This window comes from Pocillopora damicornis, chromosome 5 (assembly GCF_964200805.1).
Source record: "Pocillopora damicornis chromosome 5, jaPocDami1.2, whole genome shotgun sequence".
Classification (NCBI taxonomy): Eukaryota; Metazoa; Cnidaria; class Anthozoa; order Scleractinia; family Pocilloporidae; genus Pocillopora; species Pocillopora damicornis.
The window spans coordinates 22093124-22121120 of record NC_142674.1 but is presented as its reverse complement, the minus strand read 5'-3'; the positions used below and the strand labels follow the sequence as shown (position 1 = coordinate 22121120).

General features: G+C 38.3%; 4 protein-coding genes across 6 annotated transcripts; 2 read left to right on the top strand and 2 right to left on the bottom strand.

Annotated features, from left to right (window-relative positions):
• Positions 1-231: 231 nt before the first annotated feature.
• LOC113673774 (uncharacterized) lies at positions 232-11425 on the bottom strand. The gene is made up of 13 exons (XM_089206725.1): positions 11301-11425; positions 10723-10805; positions 10149-10208; positions 9965-10003; positions 8971-9194; positions 8360-8619; positions 7892-7985; positions 7676-7725; positions 7148-7237; positions 6529-6605; positions 6023-6121; positions 1625-1703; positions 232-1061 (listed from the first exon to the last, which is right to left on the bottom strand). Exons 1-13 carry the CDS (start codon positions 11380-11382, stop codon positions 958-960), a joined length of 1341 nt encoding a protein of 446 aa, XP_089062851.1. The 5' UTR covers positions 11383-11425; the 3' UTR covers positions 232-957.
• LOC149045976 (uncharacterized) lies at positions 3102-4843 on the top strand. Its single transcript, XM_089206726.1, has one exon. The coding sequence runs from the start codon at positions 3258-3260 to the stop codon at positions 4344-4346; it is 1089 nt and encodes a 362-aa protein (XP_089062852.1). The 5' UTR covers positions 3102-3257; the 3' UTR covers positions 4347-4843.
• On the top strand, positions 11416-21310 carry LOC113673775 (uncharacterized). Of its 2 annotated transcripts, none has more exons than XM_027190219.2 (15): positions 11416-11701; positions 11872-11938; positions 12491-12536; positions 12740-12795; positions 13425-13539; positions 14312-14460; positions 15249-15411; positions 15775-15861; positions 16292-16440; positions 16590-16688; positions 17259-17347; positions 18389-18485; positions 19083-19116; positions 19562-19677; positions 20127-21310. In XM_027190219.2, the coding sequence occupies exons 1-15, from the start codon at positions 11679-11681 to the stop codon at positions 20601-20603; spliced, it is 1767 nt and encodes a 588-aa protein (XP_027046020.2). In that variant the 5' UTR covers positions 11416-11678; the 3' UTR covers positions 20604-21310. The 2 variants fall into 2 exon arrangements, with proteins under 2 accessions (XP_027046020.2, XP_027046019.2); XM_027190218.2 differs by having other exon boundaries at positions 11424-11701; positions 15772-15861.
• Positions 21311-27927, bottom strand: LOC113673777 (mitochondrial S-adenosylmethionine carrier protein). 2 transcript variants are annotated; one of them, XM_089206728.1, is made up of 11 exons: positions 27767-27927; positions 27318-27424; positions 26263-26419; positions 25732-25841; positions 25251-25355; positions 24896-24943; positions 24601-24645; positions 23902-23971; positions 23320-23384; positions 22591-22664; positions 21311-22276 (listed from the first exon to the last, which is right to left on the bottom strand). In XM_089206728.1, the coding sequence occupies exons 2-11, from the start codon at positions 27360-27362 to the stop codon at positions 22165-22167; spliced, it is 831 nt and encodes a 276-aa protein (XP_089062854.1). In that variant the 5' UTR covers positions 27363-27424; positions 27767-27927; the 3' UTR covers positions 21311-22164. The 2 variants fall into 2 exon arrangements, with proteins under 2 accessions (XP_089062854.1, XP_027046021.2); XM_027190220.2 differs by having other exon boundaries at positions 27734-27800.
• Positions 27928-27997: the final 70 nt, after the last annotated feature.

The window sequence follows — 27997 nt, the reverse complement described above, 5'->3', positions numbered from 1 at the left end:
TGAAAAAAGAACAGCTTAAGGGGTCCTTTCAGTTATCGGGATCTTCGAAAAACGTGCCCTTGCGGTTTTTTTTTCGACTTAGTATGCTTTAATCGAAACCTCATAAGAAGGGCTAGAAATGAGTGTACACTCACCCTCAACCACCACAGCACTCTGCATTTTTGGGTGCCTCGCGGGGAGGCTACGGGAACTGTGAGAGAGAAGGAAAAATCCCAAACAAATACTAAGGTGTTCTTCTTGGCAAGTTGCATTTATAAATGCAAATACATTCTAAGTAATTTTTAGAGCAGCGTTGCATTGACACAACAAACAAGGAAAACGCGCTTTTAATTACATGGGTGTAGGTCTGTCATCTGTTATTCTTTCCAGGAGTGATTAATACCTAATTTCTCCTCACCATATCACCTATTTAGGTAACGAGAATAAAGGAAATGATCATTAACTAAGGAAGCGCTTGATTGTTAAACAAAATCTCCTTGTCAGCACCGTAGGAAATGTATAGAGCATAGTATGGAGAGTTTGCATACTGAGGTTAGGGTGTAAAGGGTTAAAAGCCAGAGTTAAATCAAAGTTCTTGACTTCGTTCTCCAATTCTTTTGGGTCCGTTCGGAAAGCAGCATCAGGCGGTGAAAGATCCACCCGCTTCCATCGATAAACTGCACAAAAATTCTCAACAAAAACTGTTGGCCAAGGAAAGGAAATTGTTGCATATATCGATTTTCGTGCGCATGCTTTGTACTATGAACCGAGGGATAAAACGAGGGTCGGTAACAAGACTCCTCCGCAATTCCAAATATAGACATGTTAAGTTTTCTACTTTGGCCAATGCGATAGACATGAAACTTGAACTCCTCCACGAAATCGTATCTGATTCTCTTATGGCACTTCATTTCTAGTTCGAAATCATGTCGACTAATAAACAAGTTCCATAAATTATCATACGGCCTTTTGTCCGAATTAGAGATCGGCCATTAGATCGAGTCTTCTGAACTTGTCCAAGTTGAAGAATGCACCTCTGACAGTTCGACCCCCAAAAAATCTTCCATTGAGATCCACGAGAGCTGTAAAGAAAGTTGGAGAGGAAAATTAATCAATCAAGTCAAGAGGTAAATTGTTGGTTGTATGAGTCATCTAAAGATCAGGCCCCGGTTGTTCGCAGGTCGGATAACACTATCTACTGGATAAATCTCTATGCGGTGGATAGCGCTAAACGTTTTGCAATCCCTTATCCACTGGATAGCGGTTTATCCGTTGGATAGTGTTATCTGCCCTTTATACATCAGGGCCCAGGCGTTTTTTAGCTTTAAGACGCTTTCGGTGGAGTGTCGCAAAACAAAAGGAAAACTCCACAGCCAATCACAACAAAGCTTGACGTCACCACGAACCATGAACAACCGTTGAAAACAAAAGAAACTGTCGCATGGGAACCCACGAAAACTCAAAGTAGATACACACAAATGATCTCTAGCGCGGAAAAACACGGATAACCAAGTCGCGATTGGTTTCAGCTTTGCGTCTGATTGGTTGAGAAGATGGCGCAGTTTTCGAAACAAATCAGTGATGAAGCAAACCGATGAAATACTAGGTTTATTTTGATGCTCGAGAAAAAACTGTGTTAAAATACCTTTTATCGCAGACTCAACCCGCTGAAATTCCACAAAAATGCGAACTGATTCCTCGTCAGGCTGAACTCCTTGGGGAAACTGACAGAAAAAAAATGCAAGTTAAAAATGGAGAGAGGACACCTAAACCGTTTTTTTTTTTTATCGCCTAGGAGCAGGAGGAGGAGGGGGGGGGGGGGGGGTTTGGAGGATTTGAGCTACGTCATGATAAAATTTACCTGATTCCCCAATAAGGCTCTCTAATATTCTCGTGACCCCCCCTCCCTCCTCATCGGCAGTCAATATTCTATAGTCCCCCTTAATACTCTTTTGGTGACAAATGATCCCCCCTCCGTTCCCCCTCGAGCCATATATTCTCCCAAAAATCCTCCACCCCACCCCCAAGGCGATGAAAAATGACTGGTTCCATAAAAAATAAACGATAAACATACTTCCGACAGGTAGTGAAACTATGACAATTTTCGTATTTTTTGTTTTGTTTTTTTGTTTGTTTGTTTGTTTTTTCTGCTTAACTATCGGCTTTCCGACTTAATAATATACATGGAAAAATTACTCAGTTCTGATTGGTTAAGATAAATGCAGTTTTCAGGTAATTTAGTGCAGAAGAGAGTTAATTCAATGGGTTAATTCAGTGCAAAGAAAGTAGATATTCTGATTGGTCAATCATCAAAGAAACTCGCAGATAGCCAATCAAATGCCAACCTTAGATGTCGCAACAAAATTTGAACATTTGAAAATTTGTGAGCGAAACAATGGCCGGCGTGATTAAGTAGGTTTTCTTTCGCCACCGCAGCTGAAAAACAGCTCACATAACGAAAATACTGTAAAAAGCACTGCTTTTCGGTTGTCGGTTTGGAAAACGTGGTGTTTAGAGAAGGGAATTGCCAAGGAAAAATTACGAGCCGACCCTGCCTAACACTTTGCTCGAGCGATCCAACGCTGAAATTAAAAACAAACATGGTTAAACCTCGGAAACGACGATTCCATTTCATCGAAAGTGATTCGGACACAGACTGAACAGTTCCTTGAACTGTTAAGCCAGACTTTGAACTTTTTTGCACCTTAAAGATGTGAAGATATCATTGCATACTATTGTTTTGATCGTACGCGGTTGTTTTGACCGAACGCACGGTTTGAATAAATTATTTTTGCACTTGATAAGCGCGCTTTGCTTATTCTTAATTATAAGCCATCTTGTATATTATTAACACTTGCTAATTTTTTCAACGACCACAACTTACACTCGCCCTAGGGGCTCGTGCAATTTTGTTAGTCTTTAAAAAAATTTACTCGTGTCTATTTATTTACCTATACTAATATGTTTATGTCGACAACACACCTGAACGATGATAGCTTTTACAAATTTACTAAGCACCCCAAGGCTACACTGCTCATTGAATATTAATAAAACGCGAAAAATATAGTTAAAAAGCAGAAGAGTTAAAAACAGGTCTGACTGACGCTGCAATATTTGTCAACTGAAACATCGGGGTGGAGCATTTTTATTCAATAGCAACTGCTGATTGGGCAACACTGCGACAGGACGCCTATACCAAATAATTATCGTCCGTAAAAGGTTCATTTGCTGAAAAAAAAGAAGGAAAGATAGAGCCAGACGTCTGAATGTAAACACCAATGGCCAACATTACAGGCACATCATTACAATTACCAATTGGCGTCCTCACATCTCTCCTAGCTTTCAACATTATCCTCTCCTTCACCGCATCTCTGGGTAATGTTCTGCTCCTGTTGACACTTTATAAAGTTTCTTTTCTGCATCCTGTGACAAAGCTCCTGTTTGCGTGTCTGGCAACTACCGACCTTTGTGTGGGTCTCTTTTCGCAGCCTCTGTTCGTAGCTCATATCATACTTAACATTGATATTGCCGACACCAACTTGGATATTCTGCAGTACGTGGGTGAAGTTATTCATATCTCCAGTTCTGTGTTGTGTGGAGTGTCTGTGTTGATATCGACAACCATCAGTGTGGACAGACTTCTTGTCCTGTTGTTGAGGCTAAAGTACAGACAGGTTGTGACTCTGAAGCGCGCTCAAGTTGTTATAGTCTTATGCTGGGTAACTGCTGTTTCATGTGGATTGGTTCGCGTCTGGAGTCAAACGATTTCACAGATTGTCTTTTTAGTGATCGTATTGGTATCTTTAGTTACTTCCGTGCTTTGCTACGTAAAGATCCACCTGAGACTACAGGGGAATCAGGCTACAGTAGAAGACAGCTCTGGGGGTGGACAGTCAAACGAAGATGAAGAGGTGGGTGGAGGAGAGAAAGAGGCAGGAAGAGCCACAGAGGAAGGAGTAGGAGAAACGACAGGGGCAGGTAGTGACACAGAAGAAGAACCAGGCGCAGAAGTAGAAGGCACAGGAAGAGCGACAGATGAAAGAAGTTTAAGAGCAGGGAAAGCAAAAGTATCACCAAAGCGAAGAATTCAAGAAAGAGTTCGACTGAATATCGTACAATATAAGAAAGTAGTTTACAGCATATTCTGGTTGCAGTTGACTTTAGTAGTATGCTATGCCCCTTTCTTAACTGTGTCATTATTGAGACTTACAGTACTTAGTGGAAAAACAATTTATGGTCTTTGGTTGTTCACGGTAACTTTAGTTTATTCAAATTCATCTCTGAATCCCTTTCTTTACTGCTGGAGGATCAGAGAAGTGAGAATGGCAGTAAAGAATACAGCCAAGGCGTTTTGCTGTTGTTTGTAGTTGAAGGTTGCCTGTATTCATGCGAAAAGACTTCCGTGTTTTTAAAACACCAGAATCTCATAAATACCGTTTATATTTAAACAAAAGTTTAGTAGAAACTAGTTAAACCGCCAATGCTGCCTCGAGTCTCCTATATCTCAGTGGTAGAGCACTCTAAGTACTAATAGGCAGATCGTAGGTTCATCGTCTCTCACTTTAATGACAGACTTCAAAGATAACAATCGTCTTCAATTCAATATCATAGCAGACTGGGAAATAATTGAACACTGACAAGATATATATGCTTTCGCAAAGTCGAAAACTTAATTACCATGTAAATAGGAGCTATGTAGAATTTTCATCCTCTACCACGAAGAAGAACTAACATCCATTAGTTTTTATCGTTTAGTATAACATACTTTAAGTGATTGATTGAGATTTTTTCCGCTTTCTTCTTGGAACCAGTATTCTAATATGTATTTAACGATTGCACGTGAATAAACAAAACATTTCCGTCAGGTTAGATCATGATTTATGTCCTGTCCTCGCTTATGTCTCCCTAAAAACTGGAGAATAGACTGAATAAATCGTGTCCAGTGAAGTTAAAAACAACAATTTCATTTGAAACCTTTTCAAAGTTTCAGTCGGAACCATTCAAATGCGCGTGCCTCTCAGACCCTGCGTAAGCGGCGTTTTCAATCGAGGAAGAATGTTCGTTTCCCTAACTTTATGTCATTGGGGCGATGCCAGCTTCTCCATCGATACATTTATACAGAGTGAACCAATGCTTTTTCTTGCTTTTCTCTTTTCTCTTATAGCCGACTTAGCCCCAGAATCACGACGAAAAAAAACTTCCACATGAATACACCAAACCTTAACTTTAAAATGCGTCATATTTGAATATTAAATAATAAATCTAGCAAGTTGCGGGCGAATAAATGATTACAGCATTTCTCTGGTACTTTGTTTATAGAAAATTCAGGAAGAGTAAACTACGAGCACCAGTTAGACTTCAAGTGCTCTTTCATAGTCCAAGTGTGGAAAACAAATTGATTTTTTACCATTACAAGTTCACACCTGCCTCCAATAACAAAGCGAAAATGTTAAACGGTGAATCATAAATGAATCATGCGCACAAACTCTGAATTTTGAAAAGAAAGGTCTCCTATCGGTTTTCTAAAAAATATATCTCACAAAGAACAGAAAGCGTGAGGTCAGAACCGTGTTTGCATACTCTCATCTGTACACATCTGTAGACCAATGAGAGAGCGCGTACTATCTTTAAATTTTAGAAATTGTCATATTGCTCCCCAGAGTGTCATTTGCGCGAATCATAAATTCTGCAAAACGCGACAGTTTTGTTAACGGGCCCCAGAAAAAGTGCAAAACATCGACGGAATGTTCCACAAAGCGTTGTTTAATGTCGCATTTCTCTGCTGAATCTCGCGAAGCACCGACGAAACTAAGAAAAAAATGAATAATACTTCGTAATTGAAAGATTATATGTTAAATCTCATCATTTTCCTATTTCGAAGAAGTACAAGAACGGGTACTTGAAAGTAAAATCGGAAGATCTTGAGCTCGGACCATCTTGATGAGTAAGGACTCAAATTTTCAGTATCTTTCTATAATTATATGCCTGTAAGAATACCATGTAAAACTGACAGGAAATTTAACCATTAACATCAGACACCCACCTCATATATTACAACTTTGGCAACTTCACCATACTTGTTACACTCCTCCACGACTTCAGGTTGTAACTCTTCGTCCACCTCCCCCGGACCAACCATATTCTGAAAAGCAGACGAACGTTTTTAACCCAAATTAAATGTTGCAACACGCGTAATTAGATTCGAAGTGAAGGAAACCACAGAACAAAGCAATTTACAATTAAATGTCGAAAACAATCCAGGATTGCTTTGTTTTTACTTCGCTTTGCTTTGGGATTGTTCCAGCGCCTTCGTATCAACTAATGAGATGTAAAACTACGAACAATCACGACTTGGTCACCCGCGTTTTCCCGCGCTTCAAGAAATCTACTTGTCATCGCTTTGAGTTTTCATTTGCTATTGATGATGTAATCCTTTGTTCTGATAGGGTCGCTGGGAAAACTTTAGTTTTGATTTTTCGACACTTAAATAAAAACTGAAATAATTACTTAGAGACTTCCATAAAAAGGCCAAAAAACACTGCTACTTACCCTCAAAACAACAACTTTGCTTGGGTTCCTCATAACGCTGGTAACTGGTTCTGCTTCTTGCATTGCAGCTTTTGATTCTGTTGATCAAAAGGATATTTACTCTTTCATTGAACATTTCAAGCCTCCTTAAAGTTTCCTATTTTCAAAATTTGGGAGAATTAATAGATATATCGGTGCACTTAGAGCAACTTGCGGCAAAACAACTGAGAACTTTGGTAGAAGCGGCACAAATGGCGGGAAATTATCTGGGATACCAGAAAGTATAATGGCAAGAAAGTATTTTGGTCTACCGTTCGCAGCTGCTGAGGCTGAGTCGTACACTTTGCACAAAAGAAGTTATCGGGGATTGCACTAGTTTTGCTTTAAATGGTTTGTGATTGGTCCAAATATCTCGCTCCAAGCTCTCAACCAATTAAATGTGAGGTTATAAATAGCTACGACTTGGTCACACGCGTTTTCCCGCGCTTTAGACCGTCACGTGAATTTACCTTGAGTTCTCATTGGTTCATTGAGTTGCGTGCCTTTGTTGTAATTGGCTACTGTGATTATGTTGGGTTTGGTTTTTATGCCAGAACCTCTTTAGTTCTTTAACAGAAATGATAATAAATAAAACACAAACCTTTGTCTTGGTTGATTATTTTTCCGCCTCGCTTGCTGGTTTTCTCCACTTGCAAACATGTGTTAATACCTTGCTCTTGTTTTCCTAAACCTGAAAATAAATAAAAAGTGGCTTCATCAGATTTCTATTACAAAATCACTCTCAAACTTGGATAAATTAAAACAGAAATTCCTCTAATTCTTCCCTACAGAATTAATCTATTAATTCCCAAGATTTACTAGTAAATTCTTTCCACCTAGACTAGCTTAATAACTAGCTGTTTTATCTAAGGAAGTATCTGTGGCTGAAAAATTTTTCTTTCTTGTGGTTTGACTGTCTATTAAAATTATTAAGACAATCACTATTAAGCATTCACAAATCTTAGGTGCCAAGGGTTTAAAACCCATCACTTCTTTTTCCAAATATTATTATTTTCATTTCATCTAAGAATTGCCTTCTTTGAGTGACAACAAAGTTTATACCAAGGTGCAAACAATTTGCAAACAACAAAAGCAAACAACACCAAAAAACAAAAAAACATAAAGTTACCTTGGCCATCTTTCCAACCATATTTTGCCATAATCTGAGATGCAACAGGACTGTAAGGGAGATTGAACAATGTTACCTTAATCAGCTGTATTTAACTAATTGCAATTGAGAATTTTGAAAACAGTTTTAAGTGATATTATTAATGGAAAAAAATGCTATTGAGCTGTCCATGATTTTAGAGCATAAATCCATCATCACTAGTTACTGTAATCTCACCTGGCAGAAAAGCCACCAGCTTTTGGTTTATTTTCAGATGCAAAATTAAAGTCTGCTCCACTGGACACTGGCCACTGTTGGGCAGCTTGTTCCACTAAGAGAACAAAAAAATATATTTTCTAAAAGGCCCAATTTGGTAAGAAATGTAAAATACACAAATATTTGAGACAACAGAATCTCAACCAAAATGATTTCCCTTCAGAAGGTCGTTCCTCATAAATTCTCATATGTAAAAGTTTTGATACTAGAAGGGAAAGATTTCCTTACACTTTACAAAACAACAATCAAATTATTTATAACTTTCTATTTCCAATTTAGGCCTTTTAAGCTTTTTTTTAAGCCTCAGAAATGGAATTGTCAAGGTATAGGGTTAGGTTAGGGTTAGGGTACAACTCTGGTTTTTCCCTAAATACCATAATTATTTCATACTACTTTTACTTATTCCCTTGATATTCTAGGTTTGATTACCAGGTGCTGAATCCTGCATAAGAGATGGGGGTGGTGCAATGGCTGCTCCCCCAGGAAATCCTCGACGTGGAGGTTGGCTGCCATAACTATCGTCATCATCACCCCTGCGTCTTCCTCTGTCTCTTCCTCTGTCTCTGTGGTAGTCTCGATCCCGGTCTCTGTCCCTATCTCTGTCACGATCTCTGTCGCGGTCTCTATCCCGGTCCCTGTCACGGTCTCTCTCACGATCATGGTCTCTGTCGCGCTCACGATCTCTGTGTCTTTCAAGAAAAAGTGTATGTTGGTTAGTAGCCCGAAAGTATGCTCTTGTGCTGCAGTACAAGCTTTTTTTATCTGCAGGAAAGTTTGAGAAAAGCAAGCCAAGCAGTAGCACTGTATATACATTTATTAACCTACTGGTGGTTGTCATGGTTGAAACTGAAGCTAGATTTTCTTTCAATTTGAAAGTTATTTGAATCCAGGTTTTTTGGTTAACTTCTTTTTTCTATTTAAATACCCACAGTCTTTGAACACAAGGAAATGCAATTCAACCTAGTTTGACATCATTTTAACCTGGAATCATTTTAACCTCATTCTACAGAGAAACATTGCTGGTTGAAGTGCTGACTTACCTCTCTCCTCTATCATAATCACGGTCGCCGCGTGATCTTTCTCGATTGTCTGTCCTCTCTGACCTTTCACCTCTGTCCCCTCTCTCATTTTCTTTCTCTTCCCTAAACTTTTGTTTGACCAACTCATATTCATTTGGTCTCAAAGGATCATATTCATCGATGACAACAGCAAGTGAGGCTTCTGTCTCTGTGAAGGGTTCTGGGACCTTTTGGAGGTCAGCATCCTTGCAAAATAAATGAAAAGGTGATGACATTATTTATGATTTTAAATATTTCTATCAAAGTCAAGATCAAAATTTGCAAGTATATGGTCAGATAAAGATGTTTTAACCCTTTAAATCCCAAGATCTGATTGTTGATTCTCCCTTCTAGCTGCTACACAAGTTCTTGGTACTGAGTTAGGAGAATTTGGTGTTAGATCAAGATAACAATTTCAACCTGATAAGTTTGAGTATTCTCATTCCCTGTTTACTGGATATTGTATGGATATTGTAGGGAGAGGTGACATGTTAATCACTTCAGGGAGTTCAAGGGTTAAGAAAAGAAGAATTATTATCAGAATGATAGAAGTTGGCAGTACTACATTGCAGGACCTATTAAACTTAATAAACATCATTATTCATTGGCAATTTGACATAGCTCTGACTGGCTAATGAAGGTTAATATCTTTTTAATTGGATTTAAGAATGTTTTAATGACTTTACAAGGATTCTCCACCTTGTCTCTCTTCGATGATCATAAGTCAATTTGAAGCTCTTTACTATGACCAAAAGATTGTTTCCTGGAATCTGTTGTACACACAGCAGCCACATGACAAACATCATATAAACCTTATCCTCTTGTACTGTAAGATACGTTACAGGTCATCTTTTTCCTTGCCTATTTATGACCCATCCCCTTCCACCATAAATTAAAGGGGCAAAAACTCAGTCCATAACCTACAGTACAGCACTTGCAAATGATTAGAAAGAGGTATGAGAGGTATAAAGCTTACCAGCATTTCTCTACCATCAATATCTGATGCTGTAGAATCCTACAAAGAACAAGAGAAAAAATTAAAACAATGGGCCATAAAATCCTAGCAGAAAAAAACATGGACCATAACTTGCATCATAAACCTCAAAATCAGTTAGCAAGATGCATGTAAGAAGAGAAAAAAAACAAAACATTACAATAACCTCCAAATCATCAGCTGTTCTCTTGATGCCCAGGACCACTTGATTTACAGCCTTTGTTCGCTGTAATACAAAGCATATTTACAAATCAAAAATCAGAAGAAGAAACTTTATTGTGATAAGGAGACTTTTAATCAAAGTGTAGAATTTCACAATGGAAGTGGAAGGACTGAACAACAAACTTCATCAAACTTGAAATGGCTAAAAACAGTTTTCAAACACTCTAACCAGCTATCTTCAGAGTGCTCAAAAACAAACTTCCCCTCTTCATACTCAAACAATTCTCACACACTTATTAACCAAAAGATTGCTGATTTCTTATGTCAATGTTATTGGGAAATTCAGTCAAACAGTTTTTAGGGACAGCCTCGGCAAATCCTTGATAGATTTGTTCACAGCTTCAGGATTTCATTCTTTGAGACAGAAGCATAGGAAAATTGTTTCTGGTCACCCCAGTTGTGTTGCTAAAACCAAAAGTTGATAGGTTTGATTAAAGAACATAACAGGAATCAAAGACTGTGCCATAAGGAGAGAGGAAGTTTTAAAGGGTTTGACTGTTAGCATTTGAACAACTTACAGATGTTGATAATGGTCTTGTTTGAGCAACTTTCTTTCTTTGTAGCTGAGTCTGTAGAAGTTTGTAACTGGAGGACCAGCCAGCTGCAAGAAATTTTATCTCTTTATATCTCAAGAACTTATCAGTTATTTTCTCTTCTCGCTGCCATAAATATCCTTTTAAATTAGTTTTGAGAATTTTCTGTTATATCAAGTTAAAATCAAGATAGCACCATTCAGTTAAATGTAATTATAACGCTCGTTCAACCTGAGATGGGGGGGGGGGGGGGGAACCCAAGTATTGATCTCTGTTACCTTCCCTGACCTCCGCGTGTTTATGTCGCATCAATTCCCAGTCTGGAGCAACAAAAACGTGTCTGTGCTTTCCTTATCAGCCAGGACGTAGTCCACATGATATGCCTTTGTTCTAAAGTTTCCATTTATCAAATCGAACTGTATGATCATGACTCACGATTTATTCAAATCTGAATCACTTTCGCTCAACAAAGTTGTGTTTACGAATGCTACAAATTTATATTAATTGCCGGTTAGCTGCAAAAGACTACACCTTGAAGTAAAATAAACCATAAGATAACTTACAAAGCTTGGTAATGTCGGTTCCTTCCGTGGCAGTTGATTGCATTGGCACACCGTCGATGTCGACTCCATCGTAGAGCGACATGTTGTCCTCTCTGCGGAAACTGACTATAGCTTTGGAACCTCGCCTTTAATTCAAAATGGCGACTTAGCAGCCGCGAGTTTGTTTACGATGGACCTGAAATTATTGCTGCATCTTTGCGATATTTCTGGAAGAGATCAGGGAACTTCTGTCGTCTAAAGAATATTTTATCTCACTTTTGTAAGAATTTTACCATTGTTTGTGGATAGAAAGATGAGAAACGGCTGCTTGCGTTCGTTAAAGAAGAGTGCCATTCCAGTTTGGAATTTGCGTTCTGGATAACTTGCAACGAAGTTGTCATGGAAATCGTCTCGGAAGGAAGGTTAGTTGTCATTATTCTTAAAGTCGAGACTTTATTACGGTTAAGTTGCTTCTTCTGATGCGTGATGTGTTTAAAAAAATTATAGTATAACTCTGACAAGTATGTTTTAACTGGTGTTAAGAAACCATGCATGCATCTCATTGTTTTATTGTTTTCTTTTTATTTTCAAGTTTGGAGTCTATAAGCAGACCTGCAAGTTGTGATACTACAAGATCTAGAGATCAAAACTTACCTCAAGTAAGTTTCCAATGAGGCCTTTCCATTCTAACAAACTCTAAATTAGAAATACTATAAATACATTTGTTATTTTGTAACATTTAGTTAGTGATCATTTCCTTGATTCTTGTGACCTTAATATTTGATTCAGGGGTGATATTGTAAGGAGAAAATAGAAGCTGGTAACTTCAAGGGGTTAAACGGTTAACAAACTAAGTGAGGTGGCAAAGAATGCTCAGCTTCTTCCTTGTCTTCTGGATGTAAGTTTGGGGAAAGGAGGAGAACCAACAACAAACTCAACCCAAATGTGATGCCAGATCCAAGAATCGAACCTGGGCCTGACAGTGGTGGGATGCAAGTGCTTTCACCACTGTGCCATCCCTGCTTCCCTTGTTGCATTGTAGAGTGAAATGCCAAGGTCCAGGGTTTGATTCCTTATGGTGGACCTTAGTTGTTTTCCTTGTCCCACCCTTGTGACTGGTGTGTTATGACAGATAGTTTTTCCTGTTGAATTTACCAGTTGACTGGAATTCCCATATTTTAACCATTCATTGTTTTTCTGCATTGTAATAGAAACATGGTCAAATGAGAGGCTTTCTAGAAGAGCTCCCTCCTGAAGGTAAGCTTGGAAGAATCTTCATGTCATTTTGAGGTAGAACTTTCATTTATTTCTTATATGCAGACCTTAAAAATTCATTTTAATCAATTACCAGAGTGTCGGCATTACTCTGAATTTTTTTTCCAAGTATGCTTGTGTCTCACATAATAATATTATCTTTCACAGTATCAAATAGTAAAGAGTTTTCAATGTGTTACTTTCAGCTGTCACAAACACCTTAGATGAAGATGTTGATCATCTTGACTCTGAGGAAGACTCAGTAAGTTTCATTTGTAATCCTTTTAACATGGTTTTCATAAAGAATTATAACATAGCTAGTAAATTTGTCTAATCAAATTCAACTGCGCAAGCATGCTTCATATTCCTATTGTGCACGCTCATGACATCAGCAAACAAATCCCTCGAGAAAAAAATTTTCCATCGGGTTGCGAATGTTATAAAACAATTGGTTCATATGTCAGCTGTGTGTTCATCGAGATATGAAGCACTTGGGAAGTTTGGAGAGCACTAAAGAAGCTAGAGTTGCTCTTGGCTATGCCTTGGGCAACTCTTGCGCATCTTTCGTGCTCTCCAAACTTCCCGCATGCTTCATATCTTGATGAACGCACGCTGACGTAGGAACCAATTGTTAATTGTAGTAGGGGGAGAATGCTGCTACACTTGTTGGTGAAACAGGAGGATATTTTCTACATCTGAATATAATCTAGTTTAGGCCATTGAAAAAAAAGCCCAAGAATTCTTGCTCTGAGCACCATGTTCAAGAGAACACCTGTGAATGGGTTTCTGATTCTGAGTATTTTTTTTTATGTTTTAACTTACCATCAAGAGCATCAAAAAACATTAAAACTTGTTTGCAAAGAAGAATTGACATTCTTAATACTCTTGCAGATCATATCTCCTGTTGAAAATGATGTTATTTTAGAAGACGTCCCAGAAAGAACTACTACAGCAAACAGCAGTGTAGAAGAGGAAGTGGTAGATGATCAGGAAGATGATCAATCAGGTAAATCTGTCAATCGACTCTTTAACTTCCAGATCAAATTTGTCATTGTCCTTATTGTCAACCATACAATTCTTACAATTTTAGTTCAGAGAATTTAGTATTGGATCAACTTATTATCTCCAAATTGATATTTTTCTCTGTTCTCATCATTTATCTGGTTGATATTGTATTGATATTTTAAGGAGAAATTCTGTCTTCGTCACTCACGGGGTTAACCCTTTAACTCCCAGATCAAATTTGAAATTCTCCTTACAGTCAACCATTCAATTCTTATAATGTTAGTTTAGAGAATTTAGTATTGGATCAACTAATTATCCCCAAATTGATATTTTTCTTTGTTCTCATCACTTATCTGGTTGATATTGTATTGATACTGTATGGAGAAATTCTGTCTTGGTCACTCATGGGAGTTAGAGGGTTAAAGGGCTAAGAGATCCAAAAGTTTATTCTCCAAAATGATCCACATACATTTCTTTTTGGTTATTTGTATCCACAAGTTTATAGGTTGCTAAATTCTCTCTACCTGCCTGCTTGCTAGCAAATTAAAATGTGAGGAAGAATTTACTGTAAGATCTGCCCTGCTTAAATGGAAAGTGGGTAATTGTGGTATCCAGAATCTTCTGCTGTGTCCAGCCTGCCCCTGCTCCCATGGCAGTGGAACCAGAGGAACTGAGATAGAGTTGGATGGAAGGACATTGCAGTCTATTTGCACAATACATAACTTCATCATTTACTTTCAATCATTTCTTTATTTATATATTCATAAAAACAGAGGAGAGTGCATCAGAGAGGAGTGGTCATGTAGTCAAACAGGGCGTGTCCCAAGATGAGGAGGATTTTGAAGCAAATCTGGATCCAAAAGTTAGAAAAGGACTTGAGAGGATAAGGAAACTGGATGCAATTCTTGCTGATAAACTGAAGGTGAGTCTTTGATTTTTGCCATATTCCTGTACTTAATTTTTATTTGTCTTCTTAATGCTCTTTCCTACTTTTTGCTTTGTTTCAGAAAAAGGAACATGACAATTTGGAAAGAAAATATCACAGTCTTAGTGTTCCAAGCTCAATTTTGTTTTCAAAGTCGCCATTAGATCTAAAATTTAAAATGATTACCAGAAAAAGATTTTTGTTGTACAAAATTTTTCAAAAGAAATTGCATCTAAAAGAAACATCTGTGACAGTTTTGAAAATGTCCTCGTCACTTTGACTTCAGACCATAAAAACTAAATTATAAGAATGTTACAACTTGGTAATCATGACCACCGAACACAGCTCACCAAATTGGTGATTTACACTGCAAGTTTAGTTGGGAAAATTTTCCCAGAATCCATCGCGACCAAAAACCGTCAACGCTTGGTATGTCTGTTACAAGTCTCTTACAGCTTTTTTCCATGTTTACTGGTACCCACTCCTACTCCTGCTGGAAAGAAGCCTTTCAAGAGTTTTGCAAAGACCTGCTCAGAGCTAAAACCCTGGTTGGGTTATTATCATTCCCTGACGATGCCGTAGATCGGCGAACGCTTTGGAAAAAAATACAGTAGCTCATGGCCTCCATTGAATCGTCTTTTTAATCATTTTTAACAAAATTCTGCTGAAGGACAACTTCAAACGTTCACTAGGGTCAATGAATTTGACAGTCACGCCGCTAATCTTTCCTTTTACTTCAAAAAGAAGTGTTGTCAACCTTGCTAAGTTTTCTGAAACATTCACAGAAAGAAAAAGAGGTCAAGATTCATAGAAGACAACTGGAAAAGAAGTGGAGAGAGGAGTTAAATCAACTGGACCAACAACGAGAACAAGAAGGTCATGGTAAAATTGACTTGGGTGTCAGCCATGCACTGGCCCTCGGTCCGCCCGCTGATGACTACGTCCCAGGTAACAGTTATGAATAATCGTTTATTAAAACAACAGAGGTAGTGTTCGCAGGCATGAATTTGTTTTGGGCCGGACTGACTCGTTTGAGCAACGATATCTGGCGAGTGGTCTGCGAGAGGTCTAGTACATATAATTAGTACCAGACACCCGGTAAACTTATCCCCGACTCGTCCTTTCTCTTCTCGCGGGTGGAGAAACTCGTGGCTTGAGCTATCGAATAGATGTCTTATCAATGTTTAGAAACTGCTATTGTGACATGAGAATCTTTCTCGTTGAGGTTTCCGATCCTGAAAAGTTTAAAGGATGTTTATTACCTAAGAACCTGGTTTTAGTTATCACTAACTCTGTATTTATTGAAAGCAGATGAAGAGGAGCCACCTCTTACACCGTTGTTTGCCACACAACCTCTCGCTGATGAACGAAAGCACAGCTCTTCTCCCTCTGACAGAGGTAGGCCAACAATTTTTTGTCTTTTTCTTAAGTGCTTCTTTGTTTAGGTCGGAGAGTAATTTGGCAGCGATATGCTGACGGAAAGCTACGAAGACCCGGACAAAGACCAGACCACACTTCTAAGAACCTTTGCCTTAGTCTTTGCAATAAGCGAAATACTTCGCTCTATAATTGGTTCAGAAAACTTACGCCATTTTCCCAACTAATCAGATTCAAAAGTAACACCAATCGCGACTTGGTCACTTGCGTTTTCCCGCGCTTCAGGCAGTTGGCTTGATTTTAATGAAAATTCTCATTGGCTGTTTGTGATATCTTCCTTCGCTCTGATTGGTTCTTGTGATTTTTTTGGTTTTCCTTTTGCGACACACAATCGGAATGCGCTCTAGTGAAGTCGTTGCCAAAGAGTAAGCGTGTGCGTTTCCCTTTTCAGGTGTTACCTCCAGCTGTGATTCATGGACAGAACAAGATATTGACCATGTAGAAAACAAAGGCTCCAAAAGAACGCCCAAGAGGAGAGGGAGTAAACAATCTTCCAAAACTAAAAGAAAAGAACAGAACTTTGTCAAGCGAAACATCGAGGTATAATGTGATTTACATATTTCGTTTTATTTTTGTTTCTAAAATAGTTATTCTCCCGACAGATTGTTTTGTATTTCCTGTAATATGAGGTGTAAGAATTTAACACTACATCAGCTCAGCTAAGTATATATTACGTAACTTTGTTTCAGTTGGCTGCTGATGCTGGGAATCTGATCCCCATGACAGAAGCGGAGAAAAAACGTTTAGATGAACTACTCTCGGATGAAACAGATCTTCTAATGGTGGAGGTTTGCCTCAAGCAATTTTCTGTATAATGTCACAAGTAATTTAGCCTTTTCCCAGTGTTACTTCACTGCGCTCTGTGATTGGGATAGGAAACTCTCGACTCACGCCGTCTTCTTAACCAATCAGATACAAGATTTAGACCAACTGCGACTTGGGCAACCACTTTTCCCGCGCTTCAGGGAGCTTCCTTTTTTTAGTTTAAATGCTCAATGGCTTTTTGTATTATTTACCTTTGTTCTGATTTTGCGTTGTGATTACACTTTGTTTTGCCTTTTCGACGCTTTATAGTCAAACGCGCTTTAAAAAATTTGTTTCACTCGCTTTGGTCTACAAGTCTTGCGCTATGCTCTCAACGAATTAAATGACACACTGCAAACAGCCATGACTTGGTCATTTTCCCGCGCTTTAGCTCTTAAGGCCGGTCACGTGGATTTATCTTGAGTTTTCATTGGCTCCTTTTGCACCTATGTTCTTATTGGTCGTTGTAATTACTCTAGTATTGTTCAACAACACTTAGTTAAAATGTACTTTAAAATGTTTTCTTTCATGACTTTCTGTATTTCGTCCAACAGAATGCGTACTCAGAAGGACTATCACTAGCAGCAGGTGAAGGTTTTACCCTGGACTGTGAGTCAAAAGCTTCACTCGCCGAAATAGACAGGTTAGAATTTCCACAGATCCTTTGCCCTGCACAGCTAGCGATTTTTATGGGCATTTTGAAGTGATGAACAGGGAAGTCAGAGATTACGAGCAGTCCTTCCTTTCCGGCAAAGCCCGTCGCGTAAGTTAAACAAAAAAAAAAACATCAGCTCAGAAAAATCCATGTTAACGCACCGCGCCGAACTTTTCTTGCGACTAACTCCCAGAGTTCCACGTGGCACATTATCATCAATTTTATTTTCACTGGTTTTATTTTTTCTCGCGCGACGGACTTCGCCGTAAAGGAGGGACTGCTTTTAGTCTTTTAGCCGCGAGTCACAAGGAAAGCCATCGAACGGCCAAAAAACGGTCAACTACGTAGCTTATACATTCACTCCCTGAAAATCTTTGTTGGTGCTTTTAACCCTTCAACTCCCACGATTTGATTGGGTAATTCTCCCCTCTAGCTGCTACACATTTCCTTGTAAATTAGTTATGAGAATGTGGTGCTAGATCAAGATAACAACTTCTACCTGATAAGTTTAAATATCCTCATTAGCTATTTTCTGGATAGTGTAAGAATATAATAGGGAGAAGTTTGACATTGATCACTTCTAGGAGTTAAAGGCTGAAAGCTCGAGAAGTAGTTCTGACAACGGTGCGTTATTCGGTCTCGGAGTTCTCTTTAGCACAGTGGCAGAACAGCAGACTGCGAAACCTTGAAGTTTGCGGTTCGACAGCATGTTCCAGGCATTCATTTAGTGAAACGAAGCAAAATAGGAAAGCGCGTGATAGTAACGGTGGAGTGAAAAAGCGACTTAAAACTCCTCCGTTTTTTTAAACCCTCCGCTGTAATCGCCGCCGTTTACAATCGCACCTCGTTGTACTTACTGAAGGCCTGGAACAGCTTAGAGGTTTGAATGTACGTGGGATACTCAAAGTTTTTCTTTGCGTCACGCTCGGTACAAATGAATAACATCTATCCTAAATTAACTTCGCTTTTTACTTGTCGAAAAGCTGTTACTTATTCTAGTTAACTACACCTTTTCTCCTGATTCTCCAGTAAACTTCAGGAACTTGTACCTCAAGAAGAAATCGACTTATTAGCAAACCAAGAGAATTGGGAGCCTCACAAACAGTTGGATCATATACCACAGACAGTGAGAAGTTTTATGTGTTTGTTTGTTTGTTTGTTTGTTTTTTGGGTTACGGACTGTTCATCCTGAAAAATCTAACTAAAAGTTTTAAACTTCCAAAATTCTCAATCCTTGTCGGTATCTTCCTCCCTTAATAAAGGGAGTAGGTTTCTAAAGAAACTGTGGTGCTACGTCGGTGGAAGAGTACGACAGGGTATTATCAACTGAGTTGATAACGTAAATTGGCCACCGTAAAGGTTTTTAAGCTGACGTTTCGAGCGTTAGCCCTTGATTACCGCTTCGCTCTGACGAAGGTCTAACGCTTGAAACGTCAACTTTAAAAACGTCTTACGGTGGCCAATTTACATCATCAACTCTGTTCACAAAACCGAATATTCTATCATCCTTAGTCGTCTGTCCCTTCTTGTTTTTAATTACTGTTTCTTAAATGCTGCTCAATCCTACTGCACTTACGGATACTTTGTACGACTTCTTCTGTTTTGTAGTTTTTTGATACCAAAATTTTCCACACGAAGATTTTAAGGAGGAAGATTTTTCCTAAAAATATAAGTGATATTTTCTGCTTTTTGAGTACTAATATTATTTTTTACTGACTCCCAGGACAGTTCAAGTGAGATAAGTACAGACACCATTGGTGAGTATGTTTCCCTTGTTTATGATATATTTCGTATGATTTTGAAAAGTGTCGACCCACAGGGATCATTTTCACCGAATGTCGCGAAATCAAAACTAGGGTATTCACCTCGACAAATCAGAAGAAAAGGTGAAAACAACCAGACCGTGTTGCCACTTGACAGCTCGTAGTGCAACTAAGTAAACGTCTTAAGCGCGAGAAGATGCATGTGACCGCATCATGATTGGTTTTATTGCAGCGTCTGATTGGTTAAGAGGATAGCGTGAGTTCTTCGGACCAATCATTGAGCGAAGAAAGCGAAACCAATGGAATTCCGCTTTGCTTTCAACACTCGATGAAAAATTATTCTTATATTCTATTCCTTTTACAAAACTGTGTTTTAATTTTGTCGTATTAATTGAAATTATTTCTATACTTCAGTTATTTATAAATTGTTATTATTTAGGACTGGGAGAGAGGATTCTTAGAGAAGAAAAAGAAATGAGGGACATGAAATCGAGACTGCTTGCTATCGAAGCTGAGCTTCAGACTTTGTACCGAGAGACTGGTAATGAATCTGAGGTCAGTAACAGTTACCGAAAAATTTGATTTGGACGGTTAATCCTGGCGCAATCCACTCCCTAGAGAGCATCTTGAGTGACTTTCGTTAATCCAGAATCAACGTCAGTAATCAAATTGGCCAAACAGAAGAAAAGGAAAATGTCTCAAGAAGCCAATGAAAACTCAAAGTTAAATATGTAACCGTTTTCAAGCGCGGGAAAACATACGCTGTTAAGTTTTGATTGGTTGAAGTTTTGCATCTGTGTTTTTTAGACCAATCACAAAGCTAAAGCGCGGGAAAACGCGGTAGACAAAGTCACAATTGTTTTAAGTTTTGCAACTGATTGGCTTAGAGAATGGCACGAGTTTTTCTGATTAATCACAGAGACGCGAAGCAAAATTACTGTAATGGTGAGTTCCTTTTGACATGTACTTGAGATATAATCAGGGTTTTAATTTACGTATTTCAGGCTGGTTTGTCGGAAGAGATCCTGGCCAGGCTTATTGATGTTAGCTCACGAACAACTTCAAGAAGTACAACAGTGTCGGAAAGTGTCATGTCGGCTCTTTCTTCCGCCAGACCAGGAGAGGAAATGATCCAAGAGGAAGATGAAACCGCTATGTTCGCGATACTTGACGACGAGAATTCCGAGAACGCGAGACCGGATAGTGCACAGAGTACGCACCGAAGCACTTGCAAACCAGGTAATGAAGAGCGCCGCGCTCAGAGTCAACAGAGTTCACAAAGAAATGATTCAAGCAAGCTGAAACGGCACGGCAGGCGGTCACAACAGAGCGTGACTCTGGAAGATGATCAAGATATGCAGGGACAGAGCTTAAATGATTCTCTTGCTAGGGCTTCTATGAGAGAATCGAATCCACGCGCTCATTCACAGAACTCGATTCTCTCAAATGACAGAGGTGACCGGCCGAAGAGCAGAACTTAAAGAACGCCTGAAGAGCTGTAATACTCTTATTTATTTGCAAAATGGTCGTTGCGATCCATAGAGAAATCGTTTGTCTACAGGAAGTCTCTACCTCAGTGGAATTTTCAACTGAATTTCGAAGCAATCGTAGATTGTACTGGTTTTGTTCCACTTCGTACTGTGATTGGCTTAGAAAACTCACGCCACTCTATCAACCAATCACAAACAAAAATTAAACCAATGGCGCTTTGGTCACGTGTGTTTTCTCACTTTAGAGGACGGTTACAAGTTTTTAATTCCAGTTCCTATCGACTCCTTGTGATCCTTTTTCAGCTAAAAGGAATTATTTTATGTTTTTCCTTTGAGGCGTTGTGATAAGTTTGTCTTTGATTCAGAGATCATTTCTCCGTTGAATTTTACTTTACGTTGATGGTAAGTTTGTCACGTGTGCTCGGTCGATATTTCCGAGCAATTGATCGGAAACAAATCGGAGCAAGCTAAGATTTAAAACCACCATAACAATAACTTCCAAAACTTCCTCGAGTGAGCAGGTTTAAAGTTTACAAGTTTTTACACGTACATGAAGTATATATAGTTGCGCTTAATATATGCATTCGTCTGAAGGTATGCGATTTAATTACTGTCGAGTGTGAAACAGTTTCAGTCATGACTTATCGAAAAAAAGTTGTTTTTTGTACATGCATCCTAAATAAAAGGACAACGATGCATTTATGGCTTTTTAATAATATGAGTTTATTGTAATTCTGATTAACGTTACATGGGCTTTTATTTCTCTTGTTTTCCACAAAAAGTATCAAAATACTCATTTCGTTGCATCTCAACTTTAACTGCCGCTTATAAAATTTGCGAAACTTTCAATACTCGTTTTGAAAGAGCAATTTTCAGTTGTTTCGCAAGTAATGGGGGATTCCATTGGTTTAGCAATACTTCCTTAAAACTGGTGTCCTTCGCTCAACCAATCAGATGCAATCTAAAACCAACCGCGACTTAGTCGCTTACGTTTTCCCGCGCTTTAAGTGGTTGCTTGTTTTAACGTTGAGTTTTCATTAGCTTTTTGTGGTGTATTCCTTTTTTGATTTGATAAGCCGTTGTGATGACATTTGATTTTGCTTTTACGAAACGAAAACGAATAGCGCTCATCGTTACCGAAGTGAGAGAATCTGTTTTGCGAATTAAATGGCGTGCATGGTTATCAACTGAGACGCTTTTTAAAAGTTTTGAATTGCCTTGTGAATCATTCTGAGAGAAAAGAAACAAATGGCAGTAAACTCGACATTGTTCATCAGATGAATAAATAACGAGATTTCAAGGCGGCGATGAAAAATTACTTAACATAGAGGAAACACTTGTCTAAGCTACAAAACAGAAAATGAAAACAAATTGGAAACATGTCATTTCTCCAATTCCCTGCATCGCTAGGGCTTCAAATGTGAGTTCATAGTCACAAGCTTCTTACACTTAGACCGCTCTTGCTTATATTGTTAAATAACATTTTTAAAAAGCTGCCTCATTACATTTATTTTTTGTAGATTTTCAGTGCGACAAAGGTACAAAATATTAGTCAGCTTTCAAGCTTATTCATAAGAACTTGTTTAGCTTTCTCGTAAAAACCAAAGAACACTGCTCCTCCAAGAGAAATCCACGTAGTTCGCATTGTAACCCCAGCAAATAAGCTGTGAAGACGAAAAAAAAAAGTTTTTTTTAGTGTCAAGAGCATACTGGCACCTTAATGCAGGGATGTGATGCTATACTATAGCGGGCAACCCCAGGGATAACCTCTGCGACCGCCGCTCATTTCGGATTTCATTTAGAATAAAAAGATACCACAGCACTTCATTTCTACAGAAAATAAAAGCAGTATTGTTTTCATATAATAAAATCCAGTAATTTTGAGATTACCTACGCCTTGGCGAGCTTAAATTTAACAACAGACTTCGGACGAGATCATGTATGTGACCTAAAGGAACTACGTACAAAGTAACCTTACCCTGCAAATCCTTCCTGAGATTTGATTAATATAATCACTTGGGTCACACTTGCTTGAGTGTACAGAGAATCTTTCTGTTAAAGAAGAATAAAAATATGTTGCAGTCTTTGACTAATGTTTTTGCTCTTCACATTTGGCAAGACTGACTAACAGAAAAAAGGTAGATATTTGTCTCAGAGGAATATTCCTAGCAAAGGGCCACCACTCTTGTACATTCTAATTCAGCAAAGTACTGTACATAAGGAAAAAAGTTCCCAGAGTTTGCTGAAGGCCTGCGATGACACTTTTGTCAACTTTGCTCCGTTTCCGATTCTTGTATCTTTTTGTTTAAATCCGTAAACTTAAGTAACCACAACGACCAATCAGATTTAAGAGAAATATCTCAAGTAGCCAATGAGAACGAAGGAGAAAACAAGCAAACTACCTCAAGAGCGGGAAAACTTGAGTGAACAAAACTTAGTTGGCTTTAGTTTTGAATCTGATTGGCTGAAAAATATCTCAAGGAGCCAATGAGAACTCACAAATAAGCAAACTGTCTAAAGCGCGGGAAAACGTGTGTGACCAAGACGCGATTGGCTTTAGTTTTAAATCTCATTGGTTAGGTGGGTGGCGCGAATTCCTTGACCAATCATAGAACATAGTGAAGCAAACCCTTTGAAATTGAGTCGCAACGATGCATTACTTTTGACAAGACATACACGAGAGATTTTAAAATATAATTTCTTATACCGGTGCAAGCATAACTCTTGTTTTTGCAACATCTAAAGGCGTCGTAACGGCAGCTCCAAATCCACCTGAAGAATACAATAAGAGAAAATATTTGGTAATTGAGAGACTAAGATACGGTGATTGTAAAACGCAAACTGAGTGTCGTAAAGCCACAAAAAAAGCAAACACCTACAAGAACTAAATCTAACTGTGTGAAACCGGAAAAAAATTCACGAAAACATAAGTGATCGTATTTAGTTTTCAAGGAGAGTTCCACACTCTAGCTTCTAAGGCCCATTTCTTCAAAGGGCGGGTAACGCTGTCCCAAGGATAAATCGCTATTCAACCGATAATTGTGAACAAAACGTAATGCGCTATCCACCTTAAAGAGATTTATGGCAGCGAATAGCGTTGCGAAACGGTGCGATAGTAGCGGAGGAGTGGAAACGAAGGAGATTTGAGTCGGGTTGCGTTCTGCCGCTTTTATCGCGCCGTTTACTTTTTGCTCCATTTTTCTAACTGAATGCCTGGAACATGCTATTTAACCCTCAGTAATCAGAACAAGCTCGAGCAGCCACGTAAACAAAAATTGTTTTTTCTTACCCGAGACTGCACCACAAATACTTGATTGCCACGCCCAAACTTGATAGCCTTGTTCCCATGACCAGATACTCTGACAAGATTAAGGAATCATAAAAAATAAATAAACCAAAAAGAAACCTGATAGGTGCTTGTCATGCAAATATCCCTATAGCCTTTTTTATCATCACTTCCACAAGTAGTTGAAAATTAAGGCTGGAGGATTTACTATAGATAAAGTTGACTGCTATTCCTTTTACTTCTATGATCTGAAAATCAATTCTCCTCACTGTCTGTGGAATATTTTCCCATAGTTTCAGCCCTGTTTTTAGCTGAACCCTCCCCCCTTCCTTGCCACCTGGCAACAATAAGCAGAGTTGTGACCATGATTTTTCAAAGGGGAGGGTTACTCTGTGGCAAACAGAGGCTTCTCACCATCCATGACAGGATCACATATCAGTTCTACACTCATCTGCTGATTTTGTTGATAGTGAAATATTTGTGTAACTGCAAGTATAGCAGGGTGGGGGGGGGAGGTTAGGAGGGGTGGTCAAGAAGTAATTTGCTGTAAAAAGCTTTTGTGTTCTTGAGATCAAAGTTTGCAATCCCTTCCCCCATCCATTAAAAAAATTTTCTAAATCGGTCCTTATGATGTTTTGGCAAAGGTACATGCTATTATTTAGTTTGTTGCTTACATTCATGTCCAGTTGTTGAGATCCTCACCTTAAACAATTCCCATAACGGATACTGTATCAGTGAAAATGGTATCTGAAGAAAATGAAAAAAAATAAAGTGGGAGTTTCGAGAAAAACAGAGATTATTCCATGGAAAGTGTGCACAAACAATTTTTCTTCATGCGTTGGGATGCATCAAAAAAATGAAGTAGTGAACACAGTGAACAAGTGGTACAAATGTTACATGTTTCCCTATAGAGCAGAATTGAGAAAGAAAAATCTAGTTTCCACATATCCAAGTCCTTCTGAATAATTTAAGGACAGTGGATTGTATAATACAGTACCTCTCTCATAAGTGTGTTCCAGTAACCTCTGTAAAAACCACGGACACCCTAGAATGCAGTTTACCAAAATGAGCATCACTTAAAGGATATAAATTTTCTCTCTTTTTATAACTGTCCACAGTCATTTTTTTTTTGTGGTTATTAATGTCATCAGCATGGTTTCTGAGGACATCATTATTACCATTATTTTCATTTTCATCCTTGTCAATACCATTTTTAAATATATTTTTAACAAATGGATATTCAATTATAGACCCAAAAAAGACAGTTACATGAACATTATTTTAGGTATCCAAGTGTACAATGTAGCAAATACTTTCTAAATGTAAATTTTTAACTAGCATGTACAGGGTACCTCTTGTACAAGGGTGTACTTCAGAGCTTGCACACTGTTCATATGGGTGTAAGCTTGAGCTCGCTGCTTTACAACTTCAAATGGATTTCTCACAAAAAGTGATACCTGTCACATAAATAGAATAATTTTTTACTTAGGTATGAATTTAAATGTAAAAAAAGAAGATACTATATTGAATTGAAGTTTAGAAATCAGCTGTAACACTTTCACAGGTTGGATCTTTGTTCACCTTTTCTAGGGTTAAGGGAGATTTAACCCTTAAACTCCCATGAGTGACCAAGACAGAATTTCTCCTTACAATATCAATGCTATATCAAGCAAACAAGTAATAAGAAAAAGAAAAATGTCAATCAGGGGATTATAAGTTGATCCAAAACCAAATTCTCCAAACTAACATTACAAGAACTGTACAGTAGACAGTAAGGAGAATTACTAATGAGATCTTGGGAGTTAAAAGGTTAAAGGGCTGATGATAACTTACGACTTCACCAAGAGTTGCCGCACACATGTGTACAAATGGGAACATTGTTGATGATGTCCTTGGCTTGAGTACATTTTTGGTCAGTTCATATGTACAAAAAAATGTAGCAGCTGAAAGAGATGAACATCAAATCCAAATTTAGTAAAGAATTTCATTTTCCTAACCCTTTCACTCCCAATATCTTGTTAGTTATTCTCCTTAATGTCTGTCACACAATTCTTGTGAGAATTTAGTATTGAATCAACTAATAATCCCATAATTGATATTCTTCTCTATTCTCATCACCTGCCTGCTTGATATTGTATTGATATTGTAAGGAGAAATTCTGTCTTGGTCACTTGTGGGAGTAAAAGGGTTAAGGAAATTGGTATTGGATCAACTAATAATCCCCTAATTGATATTTTTCTTTATTCTCATCACTCCTGCTTTATATTATTTCCATATTGAAAGGAATAATTCTGTCTTAGTCACTTGTGGGAGTTGAAGGGTCAAAAGGACAGAGTTCAGGAAAAAGAATCATAGATGCATCACCTGCAGGAGCTGAACCACTTGCGGCAGAAGCAATCCCTGAATATATTCCTCTGAAGCCACCAGCTTTGACAAAACCTTCTACTGACTGCAGCCTTGTCTTCAGAGTGTCGAGGGGAAACAAAATCACATCAACAGCAGTTCCAGCCACTCCTCCTGCCTACAAAATCATAAGAATAAACATTGTTAGGCTTCAGTCCAATTAACACTTCAGAAAGGAGTGGATACTCTACAAAATCTTAGAAATGGAAAAAACTCCAAACTGATCTGTACAATTGTTTATTCAAATGCATTTTTACAACCCTGAACTTTGCATCACACTAACAATTCCCTAAGCCTTGGGTGAGTTTCAATTCACTTCTTTCTTAAAATTTACCCTTAACCACAGATTAACACCCAATTCAACAAAGTCCTTTGTTGCCTGATATGTATAGATGTTGTCCAGACCCTCTTTTTTCTGTCTTCATCTTACTGCTCAACACCCATGGCCTCACTGTTTGTGCACCAACCTAGAGAACTAACACCCTAGCTGTATAATTTATGGCTATTGGCATAGGTCACTTATTTGTGGTTTCTTAGCATGTTGGTTCCAGTTATGTTTTACTCAGAGGTTCTTTATGTATTACAACCTCAATGAGCATTTTGGGAGAGAGAGAGAGAGAGAGAGAGAGAGAGAGAGAGAGAGAGAGAGAGAGAGAGAGAGAGAGAGAGAGAGAGAGAGAGAGAGAGAGAGAGAGAGAGAGAGGAGGTGTGAAAATGAATCGATCTGTGACAATAAGTGACTGGTCACCTACTTTTGGGGGTAGGGGTAAATCTTAAAGAAGTGACCAACAGTAGAGTAAATCCTAATTTCACAACACCACCTTCTTCACCTTCTTCTTTAACCCCCAGTTACGGAAATTTGGTGTTCATTCAAGATAACAGCTTCTACCTGATAAGTTTTAATATTCTCATTACCTGTTTGCTGTATAATATATGGAAATTTTGTAGAGAAATTACATGTTAATCACTTCACTGAAGTTTATGGGTTAATATACAATTCCTGAGTATATCCTTACCAGAAGGGAGACATGAAATGGAACTGGTCTTTCTTTCTTTGTCATGTGGTTTTTTTGTTGGTCAAACTAACAAGTAGTCTTGTCGTTCTCCATTTCTAGTTGCTTTACTACAAGACATGTAATGAAATTAAATCACAAATTTGCACCCACCGGTGTTTGAAGTAAGTGAGAGCTGTGTTATGCTTGTAAGAACACTACACCAAATACGTATAAATAGCCAAATATTTATCGATTCATCCCTGATCGTCAAAAAAGTTCACGGTTCTTTCTTCGTTTGAATACCATTGAATATTGAAAGATCGAGACTGGGTCGAAATTAAAAAATAATTGGCTACCTTTACAACTTTTTACAGGAACGAAAAAAATATCCATTTAGTAAAGGTCGAGGAAAAAATAATTTTTGATAATTTATTTACCTCAACAAAAAGAAATTGGAAAGCATAACTTACTGTGCTTGCCGCCATTTTGGAACCACGAGACATCTACTGGTACTTAAGTAGATTGCGTGATCACAAACTGTACTAATGTCTTGCGTGACATATACGTGACATCTACTTGGTTTACCTTTTTCGAGGTCAATGTCTGAGGTGCCTGTGATAAAACTGAAACGCTGCAAGATACAGATTTAATAATACAGTGATAATACAAATCAGATTTAAAAAAATGTTATAAAGCAAGAA